Genomic DNA, 15,586 nt, shown 5'->3' on the forward strand with positions numbered 1-15,586 from the left:
TCAACGAGAGCCAGCAAGCCGCAGAACACACACTCTAATACTAACAATTTTGTTAGCTTATGCGGTAAGTGAGTGCCACCTACTGTCTTATTTTATTTTATTTTTTTATTAATTTTTTATTTTTTTATAAACTACTGTCTTATTTTAGAATGCAACCCTCAGACTGGTTCAATTCTCTCAGTAATTGAATTCACTCTGAAAAATAAATCAATCCAGAACAAGATATCCAAGCAATAGAAAGCATTGTTGGAAGGAGACATGAAAACAGTCTTTATTTAACTAGAAGAAAACTTTCTCAGTTAAAGGGTTCTTGGAGTTCTAGATTAATGTATCTAAAAACTTCTGTAATTCCAAGTTACTGCTAAAACAGTAAAGGAAAATATAGAATGCCTCACCCATTGGCCTATGCCAACAGTGAAAGCAAAAACGCAACTACAGAATGCCCTAAAATACATGTATCTATGCTCACCTCCACCACCACCTCCCCAGTCTCAAGAAAAAAATCAAAGGAAACAAGGACAAGCTTTCTTACTCTGCAACATTCTACTCAACGCCAGTATCTACACTGCCACCTGCAGGTGGCAAGCTTACATCCCCTTCCAAAGGTACTCAAGCCTTCTGAATTATACTGTTTAAAGCTGATTTCCCCTTCCAAGTTGCAAATGCATAAATAAACCCAAAGGTTCAAAAGGGACGGGCAAAGCCTTATAAATATTCATATAAAATTAGCACTTATACTTCACATTGCACTAACTCAGTACAAACCATAAAAAGCATTTGTCTTTAATTTCTGGTTGATAAGAAATAAATGGCAAAATAGATATACACTGCGGAGTCTGAAAGCCCATCACAGAGTGTGAATAATCGTCCGGTTGCGGAGCTCCTGAATATACTCTTTGGCGTGGGTGACTGCAGTCTTCGGTGCCTCACGGGGAGGTGGGGGACCTTCCACCAACTTCACAAAATAATGGCAAAAAACCTTCTCCATGATCCCGAAGCGACCTCTGCCATGGTATCGGATACGTTTCAGGTACTGGCCTCGCCCTGACGTCGACTCAGCTAGACAGGGAAGACAGAGAGAGTTACAGGAAATGACCGCATCCCCAAGACTATAGCTCATCACCTGAGCAATATCTGTCCTTTCCTCGACCGGATTCTAAGACTCCATGAGTTCACTGGCTGATGAGAGCAGATCGGTCTCAAAACAAGTATCTCTGGAGTGCTTATTAAGGACCAGCCTCTATTCTAGGTGTGGAGAGAAGAGAGTGAACAAGACTAGCCAGGGCCTTGCCTCCGCACAGTGTACATTCTAGAGGAAAAAGAAAATAAACATGATCATTCCAGTTAGTGACAAGTACCATGAATTAAACTGTGATGTGGGAGGGGCACCTAGGTGGCTCGGTACTTAAGTGTCTGCCTTCAGCTCAGGTCATGATCCCAGGCCCTGGGCTTGCGCCCCATTGGGCTCAGCAGGGAGCCTGCTTCTCCCTCTCCAGCTCCCCTGTGCTTGTGTTCCCTCTCTCGCTCTCTGTCCCTGTCATAAATAAACTTAAAAAAAAAAAATCTTTAAACAGTGATGTGAGAGAGACTGATGGGGTGCTGGAGGCAACATCAGACCAGTGGGTGTCAAGAAGCATCTCTGAGGGGGTGCCTGAGTGGCTCAGTGGGTTAAACCCTCTGCCTTCAGCTCAGGTCATGATCCCAGGGTCCTGGGATAGAGCCCCACATCGGGCTCTCTGCTCAGCAGGGAGCCTGCTTCCCCCTCTCTCTCTCTGCCTGCCTCTCTGCCTATTTGTGATCTCTTGTCTGTCAAATAAATAAATAAAATCTTTAAAAAAAAAAAAAAAGAAGCATCTCTGAGGAAGAGACATTCGATCTAACTAAGAAGCTTCTCTGAGGAGGAGACATTCAATCTAAGACCAGAATCCATGCAAATATCTATGGGCATGGTATTCCAGGTAGAGGGAAAAGCAAATGCAAAGACGCAATGGTGGGCTTAATTTTTTATTTAATATCTAGTATCTAATGTGCTTGGCTTGTTTTATTTTTTATTTAAATTTGATTTAATTAACATATAGTGTATTATTAGTTTTAGAGGCAGAATTCAGTGATTAATCATTTGCATATAACACTCAGTGTGCATTACATCACGTGCGCTCCTTAATGCCCATCTCCCCCGTTACCCCATCCTCCACCCACCTCCCCTCCGGCAACCCTCAGTTTGTTCCCTACAGTTAAGAGTCTCTCATGGCTGTCTCCCTCTCTGTTTTCATCTTATTCTTCCTTCCCTTCCTCTATGTTCCTCTGTTTTGTTCCTTAAATTCCACATAAGAATGAAATCATGTGATACTTGTCTTTCTCTGACTCATTTTGCTTAGCACAATACCCTCTAGTTCTATCCATGTCATTGCAAATGGTAAGATTTCATTTTGGATGGCTGAATAAAAATGCCATTGTATATATGTATATATATATATTTTTTTTTCTTTATCCATTCATTTGTTGATGCACATCTGAAATATTTCCATAGTTTGACTATTGTCAACACTGCTGCTGTAACACTGGGGTACAGGTGCCCCTTCAAATCCCTATCTTTGTATTCTCTGGATAAATACATGGTAGTGCAACTGCTGGGTCTAGGGTAGCTCTATTTTTAGCTTTTTTTTTTTTTAAGATTTTATTTATTTATTTGACCGAGAGAGATCACAAGCAGGCAGAGAGGCAGGCAGAGTGAGAGGGGGGAAGCAGGCTCGCTGCTGAGCAGAGAGCCCGATGTGGAACTCGATCCCAGGTCCCTGGGATCATGAGTTGAGCTGAAGGCAGAGGCTTTAATCCACCGAGCCACCGAGGCGCCCCTATTTTTAGCTTTTTGACAAACTACTCCATAGTGTTTTCCAGAGTGGCTGCACCAGTTTGCATTCCCACCAGCAGTGTAAGAGGGTTCCCCTTTCTCTGCATCCTTGCCAACATCTGTCGTTTCCCGACTTGTTAATTTTAGCCATTCTAACTGGTGTGCTGACTTGTTTTAGAAACAGAAAGAATACCACCCTGCGAAAGCACAGTAAACAAGGCAAAGAGTGGTACAAACAGGGGCAAGAAATCAGTGGTGAAGACAAGGTTACCAAGAGCCCTAAAGGCTGCGGTAAGGAGTTTTTATTTCATTCCAACTATGGTGAGAAGGCCCCTGGAACCAAAAGTTCCCAAATGCTGGTCCTCTGGCTACATCAGACTAACCTATGAAACATATTTTAAATGCAGCTGCTGAGGCCCCATCTCTGAAGATTCTAATTTACTGTATTTGGGGTGTACCTTGGAAACTACATTTGAACAAACACCAATCCTCTTCCCCCAGTAACTCTGATTTATGGCCAGTTTTAGGAACTCCCACATCACAACTGCTCCCTCATCTCCCCTCCCCAATTCTGCGCATCAATGTCTGACCCTGTAAAATTAAAAAAAAAAATTTCAAATACTAGTTAAGAAGGAATCTATTCACCAGTTTTCACCCACAGTGAATCAGAGGAATATCCACCGTCTGCTGTTTTCTGAGTTTACTCAGTCAGTTACTCCTTGAGTTAATAAAGCCTTTTAAAAAGCCAAAACCTATAGAAGACATATCAAATTAATCCACTTCAATACTCACCATTCTTATATTCTTACTGTGAAATAACTTTATAAATACAGGGACGGTGTCAAAGTATACGCTTGATAACCCTCTAACTACAGTCCTCTCATGAAAAGGGATTCGGCAGAACCATCCTAGCTTGACCAGAGAGAAAACTAAGGATGAGAGTGGTTAAGAAAATTGCCTAGGGCCTCTGTGAGATAAGGAAAGAGCTACTGTCCTTACACCAACTTCATCACTGGGCACTAAAGAAATGTGTTTGAGGAATTACCAAAGAAAAAGCCAAATTACACAAATCACTTTAGAATGAAGTACCATTAGTTCCTCTGGATCCACCTGTCAGGAGGAAACCCACAAATTAGCACAATGACACTAGAAAAAGTGTAGAAATCCTCTAAAAGGCATTTTACAAACACAATGGCTGCTTCTACCCAAAATTGCAACTCTACACAATTTGAGCCCCATTTCCAAATAGCCTGAGGAAAAGGAACACTACTCCAGTGAAAATAGTATCTGAATTAGCTAACTATGCAGTACCACATAACCTATCCAAGCACAATGATCGGCCTACCAGCGTCTGTGTTAACCACCATTTTCCATCTCCCCCAAATACGTAAGAGCAAACATCAATAACTGCTAATTGCCAGTCATGATTTCATCGTAAAGCCATGAAATACCATGTGCTTATCTTGGAGCACATAATGCCACATTTTCTTATGTCAGAACAAAAGTATCAATTCTTCTGAATCACCAGGATTCTTTAATACACTGTAATGGTAATATGCAACACAGCCACCATGAGGTCAGAATGAAATCAGGACTTAGGAGTATAGTTTGCAAACTGGTTTCTGGTCTACCCTCCTCCAGTCTCTTTTACTAATTCTGTATGTGAGGAGTTTAAGTGCATTTATATAGAACCATTTCAATGAAAATGAAACAATAAATAGAAGCCCACCGTGCTATGGCTCTATTCTAACCGAAACACGAGTGGGGAGAGATCCAAAACTGTGCCATTCATTCACTCACCAAATATTTCTAAGTTCCTGCCGGGTGCCAGGCTCCACCCTGGGCTGCACCCTTGCCCACAGCACAATTTAAAAACCACTGCTTTAGAGTTAATAGTCTTAAAACACTGCCTTAGTAACGTAAATCTGCGACCCCAAAACTTTTTGTGCATCCTCTTCACTATCATGTGAACCAAATTCTACAACCTGCCATGCTCAGCCCTCTGGATCTAGGCCCAATACACCTTTCAGTTCTATCTACTCAAGGTCAACCCTCTGCTTCCTTCAACTATTCTACTCACTGGACCACACAATTACTGCTCATTCCAACCTATGTGCCTTAGCTCCTGTGCTTACTCCACTCAGAAAATCTTTCTCTTTCAGATACCCAAACACTTATCTTCAAAAGCTAAACTCTTCTAGAAAATTACCATCACTTTTCTAACCAATACTGACCTCCTCTTCTCTACTCCTACTATTTACCTCTATTACTCTTTTTGGTCTCAAACCATATGCTACCCTATCTGAGTGTTCATGGCTAATCTGCGAAAGTCACTTCTTCAACCAAACTTCTGTATGTCTTTTATATTTCCCCTAAAGTTCATATGCAACAAGGAATAGAAATGATTTTGAAAATTACAACCTCTGCTAATTAATATTTTTTCAGTATAGCTACCTGATAAATTTGTTCAAATTCTAAAATAAAGTTTCAAAGTTTTCCAAGTACATACAGTACTAGTGACATGTATCACTTGTTCCAACACAGAAACACAATTTATAGATCCTTCCAAAGGACTACTACTGTCAAAGAACAAAACTATATAAACTAAATGTCTTAAGTTGCTTTAATAAGATACACCATCACCTAACTGTATGGACAGTATGCACATGGAAGGTACTCAAAAACTTTCTGAATCAGAGAAAAAACATTAAGACACCTCAGAAATGGGAACAGCCTAAAGATTATGCCAACTCCCTGCTCAGCAGAGAGGCTGCTTCTCACTCTCCCACTCCCCCTGCTTGTGCTCTTTCTCACTCAATCTCTCTCAAATAAATAAATGAAATCTTAAAAAAAAAATTATGCCCAAGATGATGCTCATCTAAAGAAGATGCCCCATAGGTATCAAGAATATTTAAAATACTGTCAATATTTTCTATATACTAGTATTTAGGTAAATGTGAATCTTGACATTTTAAAATTGGAAACCCTCTTCCCCCTTCATCACTCTTCGCCCAGAAGACTGATTTACAAAGTCAGTCAATCACTTTCCCTAAAGTAAATCACTTTAGATGCCATGAATCACTAAGCAGTGACATTTTATTAGTCCATGTCCACTTGTTAAGGTCTATTCACAGTGCCATTAGTCATCATTATAAGTTTGAAAAGGAAATGAGTTTTCAAAATCTGTGGTTATGCTACACCAGGTATTAGCTTTAGACTGATGACAGGCATTTGAAGGAATTACCATATAATGAGACACACACTACCAAAAAAGCATTTCCCTTAAAAAGCCTATACTTACTTATGTCAAGAGACTGAGGAGCCACTGCTGAGCTGAAATCGTAACCAACAAGTGACTACTCTTTCAAAATTCTAGAAGACATTTATCCATGGAATGAAATGTCTAGGCCTTTTCCAAGAATACGATGAGAAAAATCATTTTCTTGTATTTTATAGGTACAAATCACTGGGATTTTTATTCAACAAATAGCTCTCCAAGCCTCTCTCCTGAGGTTTCAGACCCAGTGGGTCTGCGGTGTGTCCTGGGAATCTGTATTTTTTTTTTTTTTACTAAGAACCTCACATGATTCTTACGAGGAAAGTTTGACAAAACCAAAGACAAAATGACTGATGCGTCACGGTAAGATACTTCATCTTCCTAAGGGTACTCCTCTCTTTTACCTTCATAAAAGAATTAGGCAGCAAAATACTTAACAAATGAGTTTTTACAATCGTAAGACAAATCAAAATTTATCAGCCCTACTCGAGAAGAGATTTTTACACAAAACTAGATGAAAAAAGGGCACAGGTACAGTAGAGATCTTTCAGTAGAAATATGCATAAGGAGACGGATGAATTAAAGGCCTATTCATGTAGGAGTGCTTAAGTTTACTTTTGTGGACTTTGCTTCAGTTGGGAAGACAAGATTAAGTTCCTCACCTTTCTCACTTTACTAAAATTACTGAAAAGGATTTAAAGACAAATTCTGTTTCATTTGTATCTGAGTTCCATTACAAAGTCTGTCTGTCAGCTAAGAAGACCATATTCCTATGGAAATGAATAAAAGTAATTAAGTCGGATTTGATATGCAGTCATAAAGCAGGAAAGGTCACCAAGAGGTTTTAAGCAACTGGTCTTGCTCTCTTCATCCATTTCATTGCTTCCAGTGATTCTGGGCCCTCCCTGCATTATTTATTCATGCTGTTCTCAGAAGAAAAAGCTTATGAGTAACTACTATGGCCCTGCATCTTCTGAGATGCCATTTTGATTTCTCTCTATATCTATTCATGTATCAGAATATCATCAGTTATACAACATTCCGCTTTAAAATAAGATATTTCAATTGAAAATCGTAACTCATTTGAATTTCAGGAGTAGGTGTGGTTGCCAGCATCAATTCCAGGTGAGCTGAGGTTAAGATTTTAACTTCACCAGAATAAACATCTCCAGTAAGGTGGAATTGCAACAAAATAGAAAATTAGATGATTTGTTTTTACCCTAATTGTTAAAAAATCATAATGTACAACTAACTTCTCCCATAATGATTCAGCTTTTTCCCCTCTATTTGGAGAGCAGCAGTAACCCCTATCTTCAATTTAAAATATCTTCAGTTCTCCTTACTCATAGGTTTGGCAGACTGCGAAAATTCTGCTTCGACATCAACATTGCTGTTTGATTACAAAATTGCTGAGGTGAGGAGTGACTGCCGCTGAAGGGAGAGGAAAACAGCAACTCCACCCGCCGCTCCGCTTTACTCCGGTGCTGAGAGGAGGGCAAGGGAGCTTTGTAGTAAGCGTTCATCTCTTTCCAGAAAGAGCTGTACGAAGGTAGGCGACAAAAAAATCCCTCACATCTGTATGGTGCATCATGCTTCCCAAAGCATTTTCACTTACATTAATTTAATTTAATATGGAACAAGTACACAAAACCCGAGATAATGCTTCAGAATGTGGTAACAAAGGGAACCAAACACATCTGGATCATCTGAGCCTTGGGTTTTACAATTCAACAGATTTTCCATTCTGGTGATTGGAAGGTTAAATTATGGGACACCTTTATGGATTAGGCACCTGGCTTGGCCCATCATAAATAAATACTCTTTAAAATCCACCTGTGATTCTTTATTTACCTCCTTCAGGATTGACAAAGAATTTATTTTTTAAAAAATTGCTCTGGGGAGCCTGGGTGGCTCAGTCGTTTAGTGTCTGCCTTCCGCTCAAGTCGTGACCTCAGGGTCCTGGGATAGAGTCCCGGGTCAGACTCTGCTCAGCGGGAAGTCTGCTTCTCCCTCTTACTCTCCCCCTCTGCTCTCTCTCTCTCTCTCTGCTCTCCCTCTCTCACCCAAATAAATAAATAAAAATCTTTTAAATAAATAAATAGTCAGTTCTGTTCCTTCCTTGTTTTCTCATGATTAAAGGACCACTCCATGTACCATCATCTTGGTACCCGTTATTAAGTAATTATTGGCAGTAAGTTTCATGGTCTCATTCACATTACAGGACAGGTAACAATAAAGCAGTGAGGTTATTACCATTTATAACAGACTAACATTAGCATGCTGAAGGCAGAAGAATAAGCTATTACCAGCAATTTTCACTGGCAAACCCAGTCCTAAGTAGTTAGGTATCAAAGACTATTGTTAGATAATGAACTCAGCCTCACTACTGGAAGACATTTCCCAATGCTAAGAATATTAAACATCTTACCTATATATAAATTGGATCTGAATTCCACATTGTGGTCTCTCACTGCCATATCTTGTGCTTCTAAGAGAACCTTGAACAAAGAAAAGACAGGCATTGATAGGCTGACCCTGAACTAAAATGGAATTAAATTTCTCATTTCTTACTGTTATCTCTATAATATGACTGCTAATCACATGCCTCTGTTTTATAGCCAATTTTTTTAAAAAAAGAATATTAAATGATAACAGTACTAAGGAGAAGGGATACCCTGAGCTTTCCTTCTTCATACAAGAACTGCAAAAGCAGACAACATGATCCATCCTGCTAAGTGTACATACAATGGAATGTATGAGCTGAAAAGGAAGAAACAGCAGCACTGGTAGCAGTACTGTTGGTCATAAGCATTATGCCTCTGAGTCAGAGATTGTCAAAAAGTTCAAGAAGCTTAAGAGCTAAATCATATGGAAAATTCTTAAACTTTGGATCCAAAATAACCATTAAACATCAAACAAGTAGAGAAAATCATACTTGAAAATCTTAAGAATTATTAAATTTACATCTAGATATTTTTAATTAAGTTAACCTGCTCCAGAACACATTTTTTTTTTTGAAGATTTTATTTATTTGACAGAGAAATTACAAGTAGGCAGAGAGGCAGGCAGAGAGAGAGCCAGAAGCAAGCTCTCTGCTGAGCAGAGCCAGATGCGGGGCTCCATCCTAGGACCCCGAGATCATGACCTGAGCCGAAGGCAGAGGCTTAACCCACTGAGCCACCCAGGCACCCCATCCAGAACACATTCTTAAAAATAACAGACACCATGGGGCGCCTGGGTGGCTTAGCTGGTTAGGCAACAACTCTTGATTTCAGCTTAGGTCATGATCTCAGGGTCGTGAGATCTCAGGAGACTCCGTGCTCAGCAAAGTCTGGTCAGCAGAGTCTGGTCAGGATTCTTTCTCCCTCTGCCACTCCCCTTGCTCGCTCATATACGCAAGCGCTCTATTTCTCTCTCTCTCTCTCAAATAAATAAATAAATACATAAATCTTTAAAAAAAAATCAAAACCTAGATCTTTCACTCATTTAAAGATAATACAAAACAAAGCTGAGTACACAAAAAAAAATACTTAGTCACTGTATTCTGAACTAAATTAAATATAGGCATTACAACGGAACCTCTTGAAGTCTGAACCAATCGATCTCAACTGCTGAACTACTAAACTAAAAAGATCTCGTTTTAAGTGAGAACTGACTGATATGGAGAAAATACTGCTGATATCCCCAGATGTCCTCAACCCAGCATTTTGAAATAAGAACATCATGTATCCACACTGAGGAACGTAAGAAGTGCAGGGACATGATTTAGGGGAGAAATGGATTACAGGTGCTGCAGAGGAAAGGGAACCATTGTTGCAAGTAAGAGTGAGAGAAGAGTACACGGGAATGCACAAGAATGTTTCCCCACAGCTACTGGCTTGGAAAACAAGAGGGGCTGAATTCTGTGAGTTCTTACAAACAGTGGGGCTTAATGCCTGGAGTTTTAATGGTCATCAGGGTTGGCTGGGAATAGACCCCAGAGGGTACTGTACCACCCCTGGAGAGAAGGCAGGTAAACAACCCAGGGGAAGACATCATGGAAACAGTGATCTGAAGAGCACCCGGGGCACACAGTGGGGAGATTATTCACTCTTCTCAGAGCACTTCCCTGAGAGGCAGCATTCACAGAAAAATCTGTGAACAAAGGAGTGGGCAGTGCCATTTCCCTCCCCAACCCTCAGGACAAAATCAGAACCACCTCAGGGAAGCACTCAGCACCAACAATGACTGCCTAATTGGCCTCCACCAAGCCTCAACCCCCTGTGATCTGGTGGGACTGCCCCTCTCAGTGAAGCTTGCCTCAGACCCAGTGGGGCAAGCCCTTCCCCCAGAAGACCAATACAAACCCCTGTCTACATCATGTCTCCCTGTTTTGCAGGGACTTAGTTCCAGTGGAGATGGTGACACGTCTCATTTCACAAGCAGATCAGAGCACATCTAGTCAAAACTTGCCACATTCAGGCAAGGGACCAAACACTGCCCACAACGGGCAAGGAGAACCTCTGCAGATGACCCAAAGGCTAGGACAGCCAGAGCACAACAGAAGAAGGCACAAAGCACATACCAAAGACACTCCCTGAAGCACCAGGCCATGGGCACTACTTCATCTCTTCTTCATAAAGTCATTACTTTTAGGAACAGGAGACATAACTAGCTTTTCTTACACATAAGAAACCAGAGAATTAAACAGAATTCAAGATGGAGGAATTTATTCCAAATGAAAGAACTAGATAAGGCCATAGCCAGAGATCTAAGCAAAACAGATGTAAGTAACATGCCTGACAAAGAATTTAAAACAATGATCATAAGGAAACTCGCTGCACTTGAGGAAAGAATGGAAGATATCAATGAGACTGTAGCACAGAGATAAGAGTTAAAAAAAAAATCAGAGATGAAGAAGATAAAGGAGATTGGAAACAGGCTTGATGCAATGAACAGCAGACTGGAAAAATCAGAGAAATGAATTAGTGACATAGAAGACAAAACAATGGAAAATAATGAACCTGAACAAAAGAAAAAAAGCATAATTACGGGACATGAGAACCAACTTAGGGAACTCGGCAACTTCATCGAACATAGTAACATTCATATTGTAGAAGTCCCAGGAGAAAAGAGAAAAGAGGGGGAAGAAAATTTACTTCAAGAAATGACAGCAGAAAACCTCCTTTATCTGGAGAAGGAAACAGACATCCAGATTCGTTGATTTATTGATGAAAATCAACAAAAGGTGGCCAACACCAACACATATTATAATTTAATTCACAAAATATAGTGATAAAGAAAAAAATGTCAAAAGCAGCGAGAAAAAGAAGCCCTTAACCTTAACCTACATGGGAAAACCCAAGGTTAGCTGGAGATCTCAACAGAAACTTAGCAAGCCAGAAGAGAATGACATGATACATTAAATGTGCTGCATAAGAAAACTCTTTAGCCAAGAATACCCTATCCAGCAAGGGTATCATTCAAAATAAGAGAGACAGGTTCCCAGACAAACAAAAACTAAAGGAGTTCATGACCACTAAACGAGCCCTGCAAGAAATAGTAAAGGGGACTCTTTGAGTGCAAAGGAAAGATCAGAAGTAACAAAGACAAGAAAGGATCAGAGAAAATCTCCAGAAACAACAACAAAACAAGTAATAAAATAGCAATAAATATACATTTATCAATAATTACTTTAAAAGAATAAATTATTACTTTGAATGTAAATGGACTAAAAGCTCCAATCAAAGACAGAGTGTCAGAATGGATTAAAAAAAAAAATCCCATTTATATGCTGCCTACAAGAGACCCATTTTAGTCCTAAAAGCATTTGCAGTTGAAAGTGAAGGGTGAGGGCACCTGGGTGGCTCTGTGGGTTAAGCCTCAGGTCATGATCTCAGGGTCCTGGGATTGAGCCCTCCATCGGGCTCTCTGCTCAGTGAGAGGTCTGCTTCTCCCCCTCTCTCTGCCTGCCTCTCTTCCTACTTGCGATCTCTCTTCTGTCAAATAAGTAAAATCTTTAAAAAAAAAAAAAAAAAGAAGGAAAGAAAGAAAAGAAAAGAAGAAGAAAATGAGGGGTGGAGAAACATTTATCACACAAATGAATTTCAAAAGAAAGCCAGAGTAGCAATTCTTCTATTGGACAAACTGGACTTTAAAACAAAGACTATAAAAAGAGACAAACAAAGGCATTATATAATCACAATCCACACAACCAGAAGATATAACAATTGTAAATATTTATGGAGTGAATAGGGAGCACCCAAACACACAAAACAATTAATAATAAACATAAAGGAACCAATGGATAATAATACAATAATACTAGGAGACTTTAACAGTCCTCTTACACCAATGGATAGATCATTTAAACAGAAAATCAACATGGAAAAACAGTTTTGGATGACATACTAGAATAGATGGACTTCACAGGTACATTCCAAACACTCCATCTTAAAGCAGCAAAATATACATTCTTTTCAAGTGCACATGGAACATTCTCCAGAACAGATCATATATGAGGTCACAAAACAGGTCTCAACAAATGAAAAAGACTGAAATCATACCATGCACCTTTTCTAAAGACTGTAACACTATGAAACTATAAGTCAACCACAAGAAAAGATTTGGAAAGACCACAAATACGTGGAAGTTAAACAACATGCTACTAAACAATGAATGGGTCAATCAAAAAATCAAAGAAGAAATTTAAAAAACACAGGGAGAGAAATGAAAATGAACACACAACAGTCCAAAAACTTTGGGATGCAGCAAAAGCAGTCTTCAGAGAAAAGTACACAGCAATATAGGCCTACCTCAAGAAGCAAGAAAAATCCCCAATAAACAACTTAACCTTATACCTAAAGGACTTAGAAAAAGAACAAACAATGACTAAAGCCAACAGAAGGAAGGGGATAATAGAAATCAGAGCAGAAACAAATGATATAGAAACTAAAAAAGATAACAGAACAGATCAAAGAAACCAGTAACTGGTTCTTGGAAAAATCAACATGACTGAACCTCAACAGAAAACAAAAAAACAAACCAACAAATGCCATGTGTCTAAAATGAGTCAGCACAAATGCCATTAGCACATTTGCACAAACTGATTCAGCTACATTCAGGTACATTCAGAGGTGGAAGGGTCTTCAGAAATCTTTTAATCCAATTCCACCCAGTTTACAAATATGAAAAATGGAACCAGACAGGTTAAGTGCTTTGCCCATCATCACATTAGAAACTGTCACAGAAAAGACAAGACTAGGTCTCCTGAGTCCCAGAAAGTGCTCTTTCCATCCAATTACATATAAAATCATAAGCTCTCAGTTACAGAACTGGCCAAAACAAACAAAAAATCAATCTTCTAAAAAAATCTATCAAGTCCCAAATCACCAAAACAAAGATTTATCATACAGATACAGTAAAAAATGAATGAATGTCTGGTGCAAATAAAAGCATCTCCAGAAAAAAAAAAAAAAAAATTTAAGGTACAACATTCCAAAGGTACAAGGACACTAATAAAACTGAGTGCCCTGAATCTGTATTATATGAACTATGCATTTACACCAAGGAATTCAGGATTTAGGCTAAGCTTACTAACACCGGCAAGACAGCTATGCACTCCTTCCCCACATATCTTAATTTACCTCTTTAATTATCTGGGCCCCCTTTTTGTCATTGAATTCTAGTTGAGCCAAAGCCTGGTCAATGGACATTCCTCGTATCTAGAATTAAAGGGTAACAGACAAGAAAAGATAAATTAGTTTACAAAACCAAATCTCCCTTTGCAATGAGAAGAAAAGCCTTACATAATACAAACAACTTCTAAGAATAGTTAACTAGTTATATGTCAATTATATCTCAATAAAAGTAGAGGGGGCACGATTTTAAAAATTAAAATAAAAATAGCTAACAAAACGTAGGCAGAGAAGAAGAAAAGAAGTTTGAGAAGGGATGCCACCCTCTTTAAGTCAAAAATCAAACTTAAATATTATAACCATAACACCTCGATTATAAATGTTTTAGTAATATTGAGAGAGCAGACATCACAGAAATCACAGAGTGGCAAGCACCACATTAGGCGTGAAAGTCATCTTCTTCTACAGGATAAGTGTATTTTATTTATCTGGGGCTTTGTCTTCTCTCACAGATTAGTTTTATTCTCCCAGGAAAAATCTTAAAAAGCAATGGTTTTAAATAGGTTGAATTAACTTTTAAGATAAATGAGCTTGCTTCCTACATTCTCTTAGCTTACAGATTCTTGACGCTTTTGGGCTAAATATCTATGTATCCAACGTGATTCGGATTCTCAGAAGAAAGGTAAAAATTAAGCAAAATCACTCATCTCTGAGCAATCATTTGTGGATTACCTACCAACTGTCTAAACATGTAATTATATTCCTCACTTTTTGGAGAAATCAGGACAAATTTTTTCAGTTTTTTAAATCCTGGGGGAGAATTCATAGCTTCTTATTTCTTAAGTATTATATGGTAATGTCATTTTGGCTTACCAATTTTGCCAAATACCACATCTTATCTTTGCTGTATTTTATTTGCCTTCGACAATGGTAGATTTCCTTGCAAATAGGGAAAAGAAAAAAAAAGTTAGCAAATTTATCAAAATAACAGTAACATACACTGTTAATAAAACTTTAACTTTTTATGCCTAATGAAAATGCTGCCACAAGAAATAAAAACACTAAGTTGTATTTTTCCAAAGTCTCATTATGTTAAAAAGATCATTAAGGCAGTGAAAATGGCTACTTTGTGCCAATATTTGCAACATTTCTATCCAGAGGAATAATAAAAGATCTAAATGAAAACATTAAGCTAGATAAAAGAAGAAAAGAAAAGGTACAAGAAAAAAAGTTTCCTTTCAGTGGGGAAAGTAAGAGAATATGGTGAAATGGACAAAATAACTGGTTTCACAGACACTGAGATATTTGGTCAAGAGCACAGGTCCTAGAATCAGACAGCCTGGGTCTAAATTCTAATTCTCTCATCTGCTGGCTACAGAACCCAAGCTCTTTAACCTCTCTGCCTAAGTTTCCTCTTCCTTGAAATGAAGATAATAATACCAACCTCATAAAAATACACTGAGAATTAAAGAAAATAATCTATGAAAAGAAAGCATTTTGCAGTGCCTAGTACCTGGTAAGATCTTAGTAAATGCCAGTTTTTATTATCTTCTATTTAGAGTAGTAAGGACATCCCATTTCATTTTTTTTAATCAATCATTGATTATATAATTTACAGTTAACAGAGTACTTTTCAAGCCCATTATTTCATTTGATCTAACTCTAGAGTTGGGAAAGAAAACACTTTATGATCCTTTTATAGGGGCACCTGGGTGGCTCAAGCACCAGACTCTTGGTTTCAGCTCAGGTCATGATCTCAAGGGTGGGATGGAGTCCCACGCTTGGCTCCACACTCAGTGCAAAGTCTGCTTGAGATTCTCTCCCTCTCCCTGTTCTTCCTCC

At 38.8% G+C, this 15,586-nt stretch overlaps 1 protein-coding gene across 3 annotated transcripts in view; it reads right to left on the reverse strand.

The window, feature by feature from the left end:
• Positions 1-762: 762 nt before the first annotated feature.
• MRPL22 (mitochondrial ribosomal protein L22) overlaps positions 763-15,586 on the reverse strand; it is a 28,369-nt gene continuing 13,545 nt past the window's right edge. For 2 of the 3 annotated variants that reach the window (XM_032337205.1, XM_032337207.1), the window contains 4 exons: positions 14,618-14,683; positions 13,754-13,831; positions 8,557-8,626; positions 763-1,059 (listed from right to left, as the gene is read on the reverse strand). In XM_032337205.1, coding sequence (XP_032193096.1) covers positions 848-1,059; positions 8,557-8,626; positions 13,754-13,831; positions 14,618-14,683 — 426 coding nt within the window. In that variant the 3' untranslated portion in view covers positions 763-847. The remainder of the gene's footprint in view (positions 1,060-8,556; positions 8,627-13,753; positions 13,832-14,617; positions 14,684-15,586) is intronic. The other variant, XM_032337206.1, reaches the window with a different exon arrangement.

This window comes from Mustela erminea, chromosome 3 (genome assembly GCF_009829155.1).
Source record: "Mustela erminea isolate mMusErm1 chromosome 3, mMusErm1.Pri, whole genome shotgun sequence".
Classification (NCBI taxonomy): Eukaryota; Metazoa; Chordata; class Mammalia; order Carnivora; family Mustelidae; genus Mustela; species Mustela erminea.